This window comes from Cervus elaphus, chromosome 2, assembly GCF_910594005.1.
Source record: "Cervus elaphus chromosome 2, mCerEla1.1, whole genome shotgun sequence".
In the NCBI taxonomy this organism is placed as follows: domain Eukaryota; kingdom Metazoa; phylum Chordata; class Mammalia; order Artiodactyla; family Cervidae; genus Cervus; species Cervus elaphus.
This window is the reverse complement of record NC_057816.1, coordinates 3,162,266-3,179,497: the sequence shown is the minus strand read 5'-3', so window position 1 is coordinate 3,179,497 and position 17,232 is coordinate 3,162,266. Positions and strand designations below refer to the sequence as shown.

Below are 17,232 nucleotides of genomic sequence, written 5' to 3'. Positions count from 1 at the left end.
GCCCAGGTCGCTCCTTACCCGACGTGCCAGGGCTGCCGGGGCCTCTTGGCATCCTCGCCGGCTCCGCCCAGCCTGTTGAGCGAGGGGGACCGGCTGCGGGGCCCGGGGGTGTAGCTCCCGAGGGTCTTGGCAGCCCCGTCGGCCTTGCTGGGCGTCTGCTGCAGCAGCTGGGGCGAGAGGCTGAGGTGGGAGGCGGCCGCACAGACAGCCCAGTCGGGCGCGCCGGCGTTGAGGTTGTTGTCACTGTTGGATCGCAGCAGGAGCCGGGGGGCGGCCAGCGTGCTGGGGGGCCGCCGCCTGCGGTTGGAGTACGCCGGGGCCTCTCGGAAGGGCACTGGGTCAGAGAGAGCGGGAGATGCGGGTGAGCGCGCATGGCACCGTCATCCAGGAGGGGTGCCCGTCCCCCTCCCCCACAGCTGCCCAGGACACGGACGCTGCGAGCTCTGTGCTGAGCCCCCGAGGGTGCAGAGCTCGCCCCAACACAGAAGCAGACACGGGTGGAGGCAGGGCGCGCCCCCCCCTTGCACAGAGGCTCAAGCCAGTGCTTGACATGGAAGGGGCTCGGGTCCCACTTCCATCCATGTGGCACCCACGCCTCCAGCAGCCCAGAGGCCGTGGATGGACTGGCTGCCCCGGCTCACAGCAAGGACGGGTGGACACGAAGGCAGCCATGGAGTTCCTCCTCCTCCTCGCCGCGACCTGCACTGGGGGTTGGATCGTGTCCCCCCCGAATCCCTATGTTGGAGGCCTGACCCCGAGCATCTCAGAATGTGGCTGTCTTTGGAGACGGGGTCTTTTAAGAGGTGATTAAGGTAAATGGGGTCACTGGGGGGCCCTAATCCCACAGGAGTGGGGTCCTTGTAAGAAGAGGAGGTCAGGACACGGACAGACAGAGGGACTGCCCTGTGAGGACAAGGGGAGGAGACGGCCATCGACACGCCCAGCAGGGAGGCCTCAGGAGGACAAGCCCCGCCCACACCGGGCCTGGGAGTCCAGCCTCCGGGACTGGAGACAGGGAATGAGCCGCCCCGTCTGTGGGGCTGTCACAGCAGGCAGGGCAGGTGCATGCGGCTCCCTGCCTCTCCTGGTGGGAATCCATCTGCCTGAACCCCAGCGTGCTCCTTTCTGCACCCATCAAACCGGGACTCGGCAGCAAGCATCGAATAGGAGGCGGTGGACACACCTCGCCACGCCTTTCATGAAGTTCTAGAGCAGAGGCAAGCCCCTTGCCCTGTGATGTCAGCCTAGCCAGGGGCTCAGAACGAGGACACGGTCCTCGGGGACCGCGAGGGCTGGAACCCACGTGGCCGGCACCCCGGGTTTCTCCGAGGGCTGGAGCCAGAAACAGAGTGTCCTTTCCAAGTGTGTGTGTGCTCCGTCGCTCAGGCGTGTCCGACTCTTTGTGACCCCATGGACTGTAGCCCACCAGGCCCCTCTGGCCTGGGATTCTCCAGGCAGGAATATTGGAGTGGGTTGCCATGCCCTCCTCCAGGGGACCTTCCTGACCGAGGGATGGAACCCATGTCTCCTACATCCCCTGCACTGCAGCCAGATTCCTTGCCAGCCGAGCCACCGGCAAAGCCCGTCCTTTGCAAGAAGAGGCATCTAAAGAAACCCAAGCCTCCGGGCTGCAGGGGAACAAGACAGCAGCCACGACAGGCAGCAAAGAACACGAGCCTCCCCGCGCTGTCCCTCCGAACACTGGACCGCAGAGCGACAGGAGGACACGCCCTCCCGGAGGGCTGGCTGGGACGTGGGAAGGCCAGCGTCTCCGAGGAGAAAGGCAAGCTCAGGACCGAGTCCCGCACGGTCCACCGCCCCGGCTGCCCGAGGTCAGAGGTGGTGAAGTTCGTCATGGAAACCAAGGACAGCTGCACCCCACCCAGAACCTGGGCAACCCCCTGCTGCCGGCCACGCTGGAGGGCTGGGCTCACGGGGATGGAGGTGGTGCTGGCAGAGCTCCACCGAGACAGCTGAGATCCAGCGCACCCTTCGCTGCCTCCCTGGGAGGCAGGACCACCCTGGGAAAGCAGACAGGCAGCCAGCCCGGGGAAGCTGCATGGAAATGGCACGAGGCTTCCCAAGAACGCACACTCGGAATTCACATCTTGGCCCGTCATGAGAACTTGGAAGTGACCCACGGGGGAGGTCATGCTCTTTCCAGCAGAGACGCCAACCTGCTTCCTCTGAAGGCCGTCTGTCAGGGCAAGGCGCACCATCCCTTGCATCTACTCCAAATTGTGCAAAGCAAAGGATCTCTTCAGCGCCAGCCCGGCCAGCAGGGAGACAGGGAGCAGGAAGGGCGTGCTCCGTGGACCCCCATCTCTGGGGCCGGAGAGGCTGCCCTGTCCAGGGCTTGGCCCCTGGGGAATCAGTCCAGGTGTTCTGGGGGGAAAGTCTATTTTAGGGAAAAGTCCCGAGTTTGTCTTTGCCGGTCACTGGGGAAACTAGCCCCGTGTCACTCCCGCTGTCAGCATCAGATGGCGGCCAGAAGACTTCTGGAAGGACTGAGGGTGACTGGAGCCCCGTCCGGCAAAGGGGCGAGGGGACAGGAGCCCTCACTAGGACGGCGGATCCAGGATCTCAGAGAGCGACGCTCTTCCTGCCGAGATCGTCAGCGGCAGGACCACAGCACCTAGAGGAAGCCAGCCTCTCAAGCAGATGCTTGCAACAGAGCCCCCTCGACTTCCTGGCTCATCCTTCCTGCGCCCACCCGAGGACAAGCCAGAGCTCACGCGGATGGAGGCGGGGGTCACCCCAGCTCGGAGGGGACTCCCCCAGACCAGGAAACACTTGCACTCCGTGATGCGAACTCATGCTGAGGCTCCCAGCTTCCCTGACCTTAGAGTCAGTTATATTTTTCTGATGGATATAAGCGAGTACAAACGCCCTTGATGGAAAGTGATGGAATTTGGGGGGAGCCCTGCCAATAGCTAAGACAGACTCCTGAGGGGAAGCACAGTCTAGGGGAGAAGGGAACAGAGTGAGCAGAACACCATGCCCCCAACAGAAACACCCATGCTGAGCACATATTATCAAGATCAAAGTCCCAGAAGGTGAATCTGGGCTCATCATGTAAGCAAATGTGCTCAGACAAAGGCTGTCTTTCTGTATGTTCCTGAGAACCAGGCAGAAGAGGTCTTTCGGAGAGTGGCAGCAATTCATGGGGCGGGGGTGGGAGGCGGCTGCCCTTGGAAGATTAAGGGATAAAAGAGCTGGGACTTCTGCAAATACGTTTTGCCCCAAGGAGCCAGTGAGCCACTCAGCTGGACTCTCATAGGTGACGTTTCGGTGAACATTCTAATGAACGCTATCTCACTGAATTACCAAGATTCACATTAAGTTCATTTCCTGTGTGGTGTAATTGGAAATTTCTTCCATGTTTCTTTTTTGGCTTGGGCTGGGAAGTATCTCCTTAATTCCTCTAACCTCACATCTTCATAAACCTCCCGGTTTCATAAAATGAGAGCTCCCTGTCTTAACCAACTAACCGGAACCCGCCGTGGAAATGTTGTTGCTGTTTTATTTTTTTTTAATGTGCAAAGGGTTAGAAATAACTCTTTTCCTGTCTGAAAATGATTAATATTCCACCCAACTGTTTCCTTCTTTCAGGCAATCTGCAAACTCTTAAGTGGGTGGATATTTTCTTAGCTTAGCCTTCCTTCCATGCATGTATTTATATGTTTCTTTTCCACAATACAAATTACCCAAGGTATGCAGAAAAGCAGATGCACTTTCAAAGTCTGCCACAGTGCATTTCCCACCCGCTCCCCGAAACCACAACCCGGGGATGGGCAAGGGACTCCGAGCGGCGGTTCTGAAAGCGCCCACCTGGCAGGGGCTGGGGCTCCTTGCCCCTGCCTGGGTGCTCGGCAGCCTCCAGGCAGCGGACAGATTACAGCCAAACTTCCTATTTTCCATAGGACTTAGTTTCTTAACAGTTAGGTTCTGGATGCACAAACGATGCACAAGCTACATTTCTGCAAGGGGCTGGAGACTTGGGCGGGGGGAGGGAAATGAAACCAGCACCTTCAAGTGGGTTAACAGTCCAGACCAACTACAACAAAGCCCGATCGCCCCCCAGAAGTAATTACTCCCTTCACATGGCAGGAATGAATGAACCGGCAATTTTAGGAGGACCCGGAGTCCCCGGCTCCCCCCCCACCCTCGCCCGGGTCGGAAGCTGCTTTTTCCCATGCACTCTGCGCCCTAAGGCTGGCTCTCCGCTTACCTTCCTTCTTGGTGAAGGCATTTAACAAAGACTTCATTTTCCCTCCGACTTTGGCAGCGGTCCGCTCATTATATAACCTTCTCGACTGGGAGGAAGGGAAGGGCGGCCCGGCCCCTGGGCGCCGGAGCAGTTTGGACCCGGGGAGCGGCGGCGGGCGTCTGGCCACTGCCTGCCTCCGAGCATAGCTGGGCAGGCCAGACCCAGCGCGCTGGTGACGGAGCCCACCCCATACTCGTCTGTCAGCTGGGAGCCAAGCGTGCGTAGACTGAGGCTGCTCTCAGAGCCCACTGCCGCTCCCCGCGCCCGTCATGTGAGCTGCGCTCCCCTGCTTTTGTGATAAGTACATCGGGGAGGAGGCTCGCAGGCGGGAGGCATCGGTGAGCCCCGAGCCCCGACCATCCAAGGGCGGGCGCTGGGGCTGGGGCTGCGGTCGCTCCAGCTCAGACCCGCCCGGGGCGTCACAGCACCTGTGCTTTGCTGATTTTCATTCGAAAGAAAAAGCTGAGTTTTTCCTCGCTTTCTGCCGCCGTCGCTGCCGTTTGTCCGCCAGCAGACGTGGGGAGTCGGTCCCGGAGATAAAACGTCCCGGTTCCAGATAAGCCACGAGCCAGACCCGTGTTCACTGGGCGGTCAGGGCCGGTCTTCTGGAATCTCTGAACGTGACCCAGATTTCCGTTGGCAAGAATCAGACACAAGGACCCATTACTTCTCTGGCTCCCCCCCATGGAGGTAATGACCCTGGAGAAAACAGGATTTCCATCCCCCTTCCTAATTCTTTTTTTTTTTTTTTGGAAACAAAAGAGAGATGAAACAATTAAAACTGCAGCCCAGCCAAAGCTCGCCCTAATTCCAGGCAGCTGATAAAAAGCCCATTCTGAGCCAGGCTGCACGCCTCTTACAGAAGTCCGGGAGACACACGGGAGAGGCGGCAGGGAAAAAGTTCTGCCCGCGCGGCAAACACAGAGGGCGGGGCGGTGGCAGGGAGCCCCACGGCAGGTGGCACGGGGCTATTTCTACACGAGGAGAGAGGTCTTTCCGAAAGCTTAACGGAGCATCCCAGGGAGCAGGCTCTGCCGCCTTTGCTGCTGGGGCTGTAATTAAGAGTGTGTTTTTTCGGTTGCTAAGAGAGCTGCTTCTGAAATTTGAAGGGATAAAAAGAGAGAGAGAGGAAGAATGGGACGAGACGAGGCAAAGCGCCGGGAGCCTGTAAGTTGAATTCCATATGGTCGGCTCGCTTTGTGTCAACAAAAACGGCAGCGGCGGAAGCCTTGGGAGCCTCTCTCCACGGGACACCTGGGGCTGGCGGGACGTCTGTCCAGGGTGGTGAGAGCGCGGACTGGGTGCCCGTTACCAGCTGAGCACTTGAGCGTTGTTTCACTGCCACGATGCCCGGTTGCAGGGCTTAGAGCTGTCTTCAAACTCTGCCCCGGGTGACCCTCGCCCGCCACGCCGGAGACCCAGGCCACGTCTAAGACTCGCCCTAGTGGACACTCAACCACTGGTGCGTTTCACCCACGAAAACCTCACGACCTGCCCCGCACCGCTCGCGTCCCTGGGGGACAGAGCAGGTGACAGCAGGGGGCAGGCTGTCCTTGGATGTGGGTGCCAGGCTGCAAAGCTTCCAGAAGCATCTCTCTCAAATGCAGAAACCAACAAGGGGACAACCGCTCCTGCCTGGGGAGCCTGCCACTTGCCCCCACTCCCGGTGCAGGAACCGTCAGGGATCTTCAAGGTGGGGGTGTCCAGTTTACCAGGGGTGTGCTGGCTGTCTGCCCCGGCTGCGACAGGGTGCCCCCGTGACAGTGACCTGGGGGAGATCCCCACCCCCGGAGGCAGGGGCCCTGACACATGGGTCCCAGGAAACCCTCCGGGGAGCGGGCGGGAGGCTCTGCGACGCTCAAGATGCCACCCCAGAGCGCGGGCCTCCTCCCGCGCAAAGACACTCTTGGCCTCTGCTGTTGGCAGGGAGCGCGTGCGGTCCAGGGCCGGCGGGCAGTGACCAAGCCCAAGGCTGGAAGTGCCCCCGCCGTCGCTGGCTCCCGGTGTGGACCTGGGGAGCAGGGGGTCAGGAGGAGGTGGCTTCACTGGCGCCCCCCGCAAACATCCCGCGTCTTTTCCGAGGGAGGAGGAGCCCTGGCCCCCGCGCTGGGAGCAGAGCCAGAGAAGCCCAAAGAGCATGCATCTGGGGCCCAGGGGGGACAGCTCCCAGCCCGCCTCCCCGGCCCTGCATACAGAGTGACGGTTCCTCATGGTGCCTTTGCCCACAGCAGGAGCAGAGCCTGGAAATGCCGGGCCCCCGGCTGCCCGCCCAAGAGGTGAGACAAGTCTGAGGCAAATCCCAGAACCACGAAAGAGGCCGGCTGGCCTCCCTGGGGCAGAGGGGGGCCCCCGGCTTCCGACCACCCCACCTCCAGGTTCCACGTCCCAGGGCACTCGTGGACCCGGGATGTGCAGGCCCAGGGGACAAGGCAGTGAGCAAGATGGAGACCGGCTCCCTCCCAGGCTCCATGAGGGGCAGGGTGGGCGCATAAGCGCAGCCTTTGGGCATAACAGGATGTGAGGGGCCCCGGGAAGCATCCTCAGCCCGACGATTCCCATTCTCACTCCTATTCCTCTAACAAGCAGACGGCCTTCCCAATCACCACTTCCAGGAATCCGTGCAAACGAGTCACTGAGATTAGCAGCAAGAGCTGAGGTTCTTGTGCGGACCTACTGTGCGCCTGGCCCCCCCAGACCAGAAATCCTGCCGGGAGGGAGGGGGTCCATTCCTGACTCCACCCACCTCGCCCACCTCCTCCCCAAAGGCAGGCAAGCTCTCCTTGAATGCTTCCAGCAACAGGGAGCTCACTACCTGTGTGCTGGCTCTGCGCCCACGCACACCGGTCTCCTTTCCCACCACACAGACACCATTCCCACACCCGCCACATGCTGGAAGGGGAGGCCGAGGCGTTCAGAGCATAGACTTCACCCCAAGAAGTAATGTAGGTTTGGGGGTGTCAGAGCTCAGAGGCACAGCGATGGCTGAGTTTTCCTCCCATCAACGCCTAGACCCTTTGTCCTGTTGCCAGGCCCTTTGTTGAGCAACCACAGTGACCACTAGAGGCTGTGCTGGCCACATTGCTGAGGTTTGGTTCCAACTGGACTTCATTCCAAGTGAGGGGGAGAAGGGAGAGCAAAGATTCTGGTTCTGAGCTGGGCTGGGGTGAGGCGGGTGGCCAGTGGCAGTGGGTGGGGTCAGGGATGGCATGGGGTGAATCTGTCCACCTGCTCACCCACCCACCCACCCCAAAGGATGACTGAGCATCTTTTGAGTTGGGGGCCTGTTCGAAGGACAAAAAGCAGGAGGAAGGATTAGATGGAGCCTCCCCAAATCAGACAGCTTCCAGGAAGGAAGAAGGTCACCCCGGAATGAACCCCAAACTGTCAGCCGCCTGGCCTGGCCCATTAGCCATCAGCCCGGCCCCAGCCAGCCCAAGTCCGGTGCCAAGCCCTCAGTGAGAGGTAACAAACCAACAATGAACTCTGCCTCAGCGCCTCCGTCCGCTCCCGCTCCCCTAAAGGACCTGCACCCCACCCACCGCCCCCGTCGCTCAGACCCGCCTCCCAAACCCTCACGGTCTAAGCCCTTCATTTGCCACGTCTTTTGACAACTGCCTGACAACAGGCTGAAAATAATTTCATTGCTTGTATAAAAAAGGCTCTTCGCACATCAGAACATTTCAAGACGCTATGAAGTCCTGGCAGGGAAGACACGCCAGGTGTTATAAACATGCCTGGTGCGAGTCTGCAGGACCGCTCTGTGGGGACGGTCAGCCCACCTCCTTCCCTGGGCCGGCCAGCAGGCGAGCGCCGGACACGGGGCCACAGCCTGCATCCAACTCTGGGGCCGGCTCTGTGTCTTACGGCTCGGCGGCCCTGGGCTGGCCAGACAACCCAGCCCGCGGATTCCCCACCTTCAAGGTGGGAACAGCCCAGCGCATTCCCGGGGTCGGCTGTGGTGGTCAGCCTTCTGGGGTCGAATCCCAGCGCCTCCACCTCCCAGCTCTGTGACCCCGGGAGAGGCACCACGCCTCTCTCTGCCCCTGTTTCCTCTTCCATTGATGGAGATACGCCTGGTGCTGCCACGTAGGAGGCGAGGAGCAAATCACTAATAATATTTACAAGTGCCTGGGTTTGAAGGTTGCCATCAATGGCTAAATAAACACACTTAATTAAAAAAAGAAATTCCGTGAGTGAATAGCAAATGAGTCTCCCTGGCCCCCACCCTGGCCCCGTGTCTGTGATTAGCCCTCCCAGGTCCCTTAGAATGCATATACACAGTTTTTTGGGTGCCACCTCCTCCAGGAAGTCTCCCTGAGGGATCCAGTCCCTGGAGAGACCCACCCCCACCCCCAGGGCTGCCACATCAGCAGTCCTTCTGGGGGGGCATTACTTGGTTCCATAGGACATCAAATGGGTCCAGTGTCCAGCTCCCCATCACTCAGCAAATGAGGTGGGGGAGTGGGCCTCCCACAGCTCTGGACGTGAGTGAAGGAACCAGAGAAGAGGGAGGCGGCCCGTCCCGTTTCCACTTGTTTGGAGTGTTCTCGGGCCCTTTTCCAGGCCCCCCAGGTGGTCTCCTGGGCTGTGGTCTCCTCCCTTCTGTGCCCCACCCGGCCTCCACCCACCCCCGTGTCTGCCCAGGTCCTGCCTGCCACGAGGAGGCCCGCCCTGCAGGGCTCTGGGTCCATCTCACCTGACGGGCAGGCGCGCGGGACATTGGGCAGGCCGGGTCCTCAGTGTCCCTGCCGTGTCCTGCCCGCCTGGGAGTGGGGGCAGCTGGGGTCATCCTGGGGCTTCCAAGGGCTGCTGTCGGGGCTCCAGGTGACCAGACGCATGGCCAGGGCTCTGACCCAGGGGGCGCACGGGCCGGGCCGGAGGGCTCTGACCCAGCTCAGGGCGGCACCGGCTCTGCAGAGCCACTGTATGTCACCAGGCTCGCTGCGGAGCTCCCAGCCGAGGCACCCCGGGCCCCTGGGAGCCACAGAAGTCCTTCAGGACCATCCCTCCCCGCACCCACAGCCAGACCGATGTTTTTCCATGAGACCCTGGCGGACGAGCCAGTGGGGCTGGGGCGTAAATGTCGCCAAGGGTCCTGCAGTCCCCGAGATGGGCGCTGTTTCCCTTCTCTTTCCGAGTGGCCTGGGGACTCACTCAGGGCCCACCTCCTCCTCCTGGCGGCGGGCTGCAGAAGGGAGAGCCGGCTGGGGTGGAAACAGGAGGGGCCCCGAGTCTATTTCTGCCCCAACGCAAACTCGCGGAGGCGGCTGTAGCCTCTTGTCAGACAGGAGGCCCGTGGGGAATGGAAAAGAGGAGAAGAAACTCCTGAGGGTCTCAGTGGCCCACCAGCCCCACGCTCCGCCTTGTCTAACAGAAGTGACAGCCTACTGCCGGGCAGGAGACCGCCGACGTGTGCGAGCTCCTCGCCCGGCTCGGGGGGAGCAGGGGCAGGGAGGCAGCGGGTCCCCGGGGGGTCTCTGGCGGGTCTGTGGGGCCAGACCTGGATTCGTCCTGCCCACTCCCCACCTGAGCCAAAATAGGAGACCTCGCTTCCTTCCCGCGTCGCTTTAGATAACTGCGATTTAAATATTAGTAGGCAACATTTCTCCATCTCACAATCATTGTTCAATGAATCATACGTTTATAAATAACAGGAGATATAAAAAGGCGTCTCGGCAATAGTGCGGGGGTTATCTCTGAGCCAGCACGGAGGTGTCTGCGAGAGGTGGAACGTTCCAGCAGCTGGGACCGCAGATGGGGGGAGGCAGTGCTCCTGGAGGATCTGCCGAGGCCCCTGGGTGGGAGGCAGGGGCACCGATGAGGGGTCTCTCCTCAGGGTGGGGGTCTCCCTTCAGGGCCGCCAGGCTCGGGGACTCCGGCAGGGGCTACGCACCAGCCCTGAGACAGGGCTCCAGGGCCAAGAGCAAGGCAGAGCAGGCACAGGGAGACGGGCTTTGGCGGTCGAACTGGGGCTGACCACAAGGAAGATGAGGGTCCCCCGGGTGCATTCCAGAAGGACCCCAGGCTCCAAACTCCGCCCCCCGTCTCCTTCCTCTGTTCAGCTTCAAGTCCTGGAGAGAGACTGCGCGCTGGGCCAACGCTCTTACCAGGCCATGTGGGGCAGTGGCTTCATACAGAAAACCAGGGTGACCCTGGGGGCCCCTCTGAGAGCCCAATGGTGAGGACGCCTGGACTCCCCACAGGGGGACCTGGGCTCAGGGCGCTGAGACAAGTCAGCAGTGCCCAGCCCACTACTCAACGGAACCACCTGGAGCCCCAAGGCCAGGCACAGACACCTCTTCCAGAAGTCTTCCGGGTGCCTGGATGGTTGGGACCGGACTGCAGGGGCCGGGACCACAGAGGACCCCTGAGGTCACGGGCCGCCCACGTCTCCGGACGCGCTGGAGAGCTAACCACACAGAGGGATTTGTTGGAAGGCAGCCCCGGAGCTGGCTGGGGGGTAACCAGGGTGCTAGAGACAGAATGCTGTGTTCCCTGCATTCACGTGCTGAAGCCCGGTCCCCGGGATGACGCACTGGGAGGTGGGGACTTTGGGAGGTGATGTGATGAGGTCATGAGGGTGGGGCCCCGGGACGGGACTGTGCTGTGTGTTAGCCGCTCAGCCGTGTCCGACTCTTTGCAACACGTGGACTGCAGCTCTCCAGGTTCCTCTGCCCAGGGAATTCTCTAGGCATGAATACTGGAGTGGGTTGCCATTCTCTTCTCCAGGGGATCTTCCCAACCCAGGGATGGAACCCATGGCTCCTCGTTGCAGGTGGATTCTTTACGATCTGAGCCACACTGGTGATGGGATCAGTGCCCTCATAACAAGAGGTGTGGGAGGCATCTGTCTCTCAGCCACGACATGGCGAGAAGGCATCATCCGCTAGCCAGGAACTGAACTGGCCAGCGCCTTGATCTTGGACATCCAGCCTCCAGGACTTCAGCGAGGCACAAACGGATGTTGTTTGCGGCACCGTCTGCGGTGGTTTGTGAGAGCCGCCCGACCTTCAAAGACACCACACATGGCCGACCGTGTCCTCTCCCCTGCAGGCCCCTGGGGGTCCCCACGCTGTCACGTCCACTTCCTCCATGCGCCCCCGCCAGTGGGGTGCTCCCAGCCCTGCTGGGGCCCGGAACACAGCTGGGCATCACCTCTGCTGTGGCCTCTACCTGGACTCCGTTACCCTCCCCTCCTGCCCTGCTTCTTCCAAGGCCAGCTCTTCAGCATCACTCTCCAGGTCGTCTCATCACAGAGGTGTTTCTTGCCTGTTCTCTGTAGAAGGACAACCCTCTTATTCTCTGTCTTAGCCCCATGTTACTCCTCCCTCACTGCATTCATCAAAATCTGAAATCGCACCACCTGTGAGTTTGCTTACACTGGTGTATTCTGTCCACAGGGACTGAGTCTGTCTTTAAAAAAAAAATTCTTTCTTTTACCTTTTGTTTTAATTTCTGGCGGCACTGGGTCTTCGCCTGGCACGCACAGTTTCTCTACTTGCGGCACACACGTGGGCTTAGTTGTCTCACTGCACGTGGGATCTTAGTTCCCCGATCAGGGATCGAACCAGGTACCCTGCCCTTGGAAGGTGGGTTCTCACCTGCTGGACCACCAAGGAGGTCCCCTGAGTCTGTCTGACTCATTACACCATCACCAGAACACAGCTCAGCCTCTCACGAGACATCTGTGCTTCACACCTGCATCAGTAAATGAACGAACAGGAGGACCCACTTTCCTCCCCACCTCCTGGACTTCATCACCACGGCTTTCACCGCGTTTGCTTCACTACGTGAAACACCTGTTTCTAGAACTCTTCCCACCATGAACACTTCCTCCCCACAGTTGGAACCTCCTGGAAAGCATGGGGCAGGACAGAGGCTTTACACGAGACACAAGACCTGGCACAAAATGGGAACGTAAAAATACATGTTCTGGTTATTAACATTTCAGGTCCTTGTCTGGCCATTTGTATCTGGGTCCTCTGTTAATCGTGGTTCCCTTTAGTTACACGTCATGTTTTCCTGCTTTTTCGCTTGTCTGGTTATATTTGATTCTGTATCAGCCATTGCGTTTGATATGTTGTACAGACTCTGGGCTCTGTTATCTTCCTCTGAAGAGTGTGGAGGTTCTCTAGCAGGGAGTAAGATTATCAGAACACTGTTCTGTGAAGGCACAGCTTTGATGCTTTTGTAGGGAATCTCTGTTAGCTTGGTCCTTGTGGGAGGTCCTGGCTTCTGGGGCCCTTCTGGGGTTCTGGCAGAAAATCTCAAGGGTTTGCCAAACCCCTCTAATAAGACAGAGCCCAGCTTCCCATTGTCTCTCCTTGGCTCTTTGTGTTTTAAGCTACTGTGTTCCATGGGGATCCCTGGACCCTCACTTTGGACAAATAGTTCAGAAGTCAGTCAAGGATTTAGGGGGATTTATGTGCAGATCTGGGGTCTCTCCCCTCTATTTCCAGCTATTCATGCAGCCCTGACTGTGACCTCCAACTGCTGAATCTTCACCCCAAAGAAACTGACTTTCTGTCGGGGGACCCCCTCTTTCACATGGGTTCCCCCAACCACACCGAGCCCCTGACCTCCATGTCCAGAGGCAGCAGGGGGGGGAGAGGAGACTCTGGTGAGCTGGTCAACGGGCAGTGGCCTCAGAAAGTAAGGTGACGAGATGGGGACGGCGGCTGCCTCCCGTGAGCAGCCGGGGAGGAGCAGGGTGTGGGCTCTGAGGGTCAAAGCAGTGGTCGGTTCTTTAACACCAACCCCGGTGTCATCACCGCGGCCCCCCACTCTGAACGCCCACACGGTGCAACCCAGGGCTGGACCTGCTACACGTTCTGTTCTCTCTGCAGCCCAGTGAGGTGGGGCCTTTCATACCCACTTTACAGATGTGAAGACCGAGGCTCAGGAAGTGCCAGAATTCATCCAACCCCTTGTCCGTCACTCCGGGGCAGCACTGACCTCACTTGCGCCTCCATCTCAGCATCAGAGCCGGACGGCGGGCTTCCCTGGCGGCACAGTGGTAAACAACCCGCCTGCCAATGCAGGAGACACAGGCTCCATCCCTGGTCTGGGAATGGAGCGACTAAGCCCGTTCGCCACGAGTACTGAGCCGGTGCTCTAGCGCCTGGGAGCCACGACTCCTGAGCCCACGAGCTGCAACAACTGAAGGCCACAAGCCCCAGAGCCTGTGATGCACAACGAGAGACGCCCCCGCCCCACAGCTAGAGAGCGGCCCCCACTCGCCACAACCAGAGAAGAGCCTGGGCCAAAGCCAGGCGGTGGCGCCCTGACCGCCGGACGGATGAGAGCTGGGTGGGACCCGACGGGGGGAGGGCAGGGGCATCACCCGAGAGGCAGGTGATGAAGGAGGAAGCCAGCTGAGTCATCTGCGTGTATCCTGACCCCACCTCTGCTTGGGCTGTGGGTCCTGCCTCTGCTGGGCCTCAGTTTCCCTGTATATCCATAAGGGGCCGAGTACAATGTCTGCTGAAAGTCCTGGCCGGCAAATCCGAGGGCCCTGTGCAAGCATCCTTGTCTGAGAGGTGCAGAGGGTTCTCGGGGCTGAATAGCAGGATTTCAGGGGAGCAGTCTGGCTCGGCTCCCAAGCCTCTAAGAGGCACCATGGGTCATCCCGAGGTGGTCGAGCGGTGCACCATGAAGGCCCAAGGCCACAGCCGTTCCTGGAGGGGGCCTGCCATCCGCCAAGCCCCGGTTTCACCTGTGCCGAGGTTTGGCCCTGCAACCACGGTCAGGCCGAGCCATCTCTCGGAGCCTGTGAGTGGGGCGCTGGTGATGCCCTTTGCACACAGGACCTCTCAGGGGCCCCTTCCCCTGGAAGAAGTGGGAGCAGGGGAGGGGTCTGCAGCCTGCCTGCTGAGGTCTTGCGGCCACCGTGGGCGCCTCAGGAGGCCTCCTTGCCGAGCAGAGTGCAGCACGTTTCACCGAACCAGGCAACTCCAGGGAGCCAGCGGCTCATGTCGTGCTCGGGCAGGAAGCCAAGCCTGGCCTGGAAGCTGAAGGAAGCTTCGCTGCAGAGGCCCACGAGGTGGCAAGGCCCCTCCAAGCCACACCCACCGAGCGCCGTCCTGCAGGCCTGGCCTGGGAACTGGGGGACCCGCCACAAGTCGCTGGGCTTCAAGCTTTCGTCCCTAGATTCCGACTCCGTGGGTGAGTGGCTGTGTCACCCGCATCCTGTCCCCGGGCTGGGAGGCTGGGCCTCAGGAATCCTTCCCCAGGGACCCCCAGCCTTCCTTGGGAGGGGCCACAAAGCCTCTGCGCCCCCCCGGTGACCCCCCGCGTCTCTGCTGGGGGAGGAAGCCGAGCCGCTCAGGGTCCACACATGCCCAGCCCTGCCGGCCTCCCTCCAAGTCTCTGGACTGACAGAACCTCCAGCACCGTTGTCCCGGCCAACACGTCCTCCACGGCCTCAGTTCAGTTCATTAATACTCTGCTTTAAAAGGACCCAGCAAACGCCCCATTTTCCTAATGGGGTCAGCAACCGCGCCCGTGTACCGAACACAAACTGTTCAGTCACCACCACACAGCTCTGTTTCTGCCTCAAACTGGCATGCACCTTTCCATTTTAGGGGGATGACAACTTCGCTCCCTAAACTCCGAGTCTAGCCCACCGTAGCCACGTCTTCAAGAATGCTGTTTAAGACACTGCATGTGTTTCCACTGAGGCACAGACTTGTCCACTCCCAGCAGAAAAGCTGCAGTGAGCTTGGTCCTGCATTCTGCCCTTCAAAGCAACTACCTACCGCCCCCGCCTCCCAGGCCATGCCATGGCGTGTCACAGAATATCCTGAGAGTCCACATGCCCTTATTTTATGTGATAAACTCCTTACCGTCAGGCTGGGGTAGTTTTTGGCTTTTCACTTTTATAAACATCACTGCTGAGAACATCTTGCGATTCTATTCCTAGGACTGGAATTGCCAGGTGGAAGGGCTGAAGGTTTCTGCAGTTATGGATACACTTTTGCTAAACCACTTTCCCCAAAGAGTTACATTAGTGATACAACGGGATCATTGGAAACAAGTTTTCTCTTAGAAGAAAAAAAAAATCATTTCTGGAAGGAGAAATAAAGAAAATATGTCTCAAAAAAAAAAAAAAAAGAAAAGAAAATATGTCTCAACCAGACAATAGTAAATTAACAAACACAAGAAGACCAGTGAGCTAACAAAAGCACTCGGTGTAGGTTTCTGGAGGGGATGTGATTCTACACGGTGGGGCTCATCCATCACAGCCAGAGGCTTCTCCTTCCAGCTGAGAAGTGGGCTGCGATAACACCAGCCCACCCAGGTCGTCAGGTAAGTCCATGAAGCTTTTCCTGTTTGGCTTCATGAGCTTCTGCAGAGTCAGGACAGGCTGAGCTGACGACTCTGAGCTCGGAACTGGAAGGGGCAGGAGGCCGCTGTGGACCCAAGGGCACGGGTGGAAGGACAGGAGAGGCGGGTTATTATACCCCCTGAGTCATCCACACAGACTGTTCCCAGGGATCTGAGGCAGGATGCGGGGCAACACCATAAAACTGAGATCCCATAGGAAGCAGGACTCCGGCGACGGAGGAGAGAGATGCCCGGTGAGATTAAGAACCGAACAGAGGGGGACGTCCTTGACGCTCCGGTGGCTGAGACTCCGCCTTCCCATGCAGGCGACGAGGGTCGGACCCCCGATCGGGGAACGAAGATCCCACAAGCCGCGGGGTAACCAAGCCCGTGCCCCACCATCACTGAGCCCGTGCCACAACAGTGATCCACACGCCAAAACTCAGACCCGGCGCAGGCGGATAAATAAATAAAGGTCTATAAAGAGAATCAAACAGGTGGCCCCGAGTGAATGAATGCACATTTCCTACACATCCCACCGAGAGATGGGAAATAAGGGGCTAGACCAAAGCAGGAAAAGACTGTGTGTTTCCAATTTGCCAGCAGCGAGGCCGACAACAGATGCCCTGCGAGGTGGTGCTGTGCTGACCTCGCCAGCACCTGACCCCGAGCTTCCTGCCACGGGACTGCAAGCAGCTCACAGCGGGGCAGGAAGGGGCAGACGGTTCCCGTCTCCCCCAGGATAAAGGCGGTCCAGGGCAGCAGCCGGGCGCCCCCCCGACATTGGGTTTTGTGTCTGTTGCAAAGTGGAGAGGCAGGGAGGGGGATGGAGGGTCTGGGACGGGCCTTCAGGAGGACAGCAGCCACGTGCAAAGTCAGAGAGAGACAGCAGGGGACAGGCCCGTCTATCTGGACAAAAAAGGACCACACCCCCCCACCCTTCCGTGGGCCTCCCGGGGTGGTAACTGCGCCCTCAGGGCCGCCGGCTGCTCCTCCGTGAACGAGTCATAGAAACAATGGTGATGCTGACTCTGGCTGACACCGACCCTCTGCTGACCAAGTCCCAGTCCTGCTACAGCACCGTGCGTGCCTCATCTCAACACCAACGCGACAAGGAGCAATACGGCCCCATGATACCAGGAAGGTGACTCCCGCTCAGAGAGGGTCAGTAACCCACCCAAGGTCACACAGCCGGGATGCAGGCTGCAGAGGGGCCTGGAGTCTGCTCTCTCTTATGTCAGCACTTGCACCGGCGCCTGGAGGACCTACCCCAGCGGGTGCCGTGGGCACCTAAGGGGATGATCCAAGCCTGGAGCCTTTGGTGAGTCCCCGGCAAGGAGGACACAGTGCCCAGGGCACAGGATGGGATTTGGGAACTTATCCCGGTTTGCTGAACAGGTCGGAGCCAGGGGGCCGGGGCTGCTCCCCTGCTCTGATCAGGGGTGCTACCTCTGCTGGGCCGTCGGGGCCCTGGAGCATTTGGCTGAGGTCGTGGTTTCATAGGGGAGGGGTGCAGGCTGGTGCAGGAGGGGGGCCCCCACCACCCCCAGCAGGGTCCTGCGATGGCCTCGGGGAGACTGAGGTACTGGCCTCTGCTTTGGGCCTCAGCTGAGCTGTCCAGGGCGCAAGGCTCCTCC

General features: G+C 59.8%; 1 protein-coding gene across 3 annotated transcripts in view; it reads right to left on the bottom strand.

The window, feature by feature from the left end:
• Positions 1-17,232, bottom strand: part of SHANK2 (SH3 and multiple ankyrin repeat domains 2) — a 554,292-nt gene that overhangs the window by 305,915 nt on the left and 231,145 nt on the right. For 2 of the 3 annotated variants that reach the window (XM_043924118.1, XM_043924122.1), the window contains one exon: positions 19-334. In XM_043924118.1, the coding sequence (XP_043780053.1) occupies positions 19-334 (316 nt within the window). Of the gene's footprint in view, positions 1-18; positions 335-4,231; positions 4,463-17,232 lie in introns of those variants that run through there. The other variant, XM_043924126.1, reaches the window with a different exon arrangement.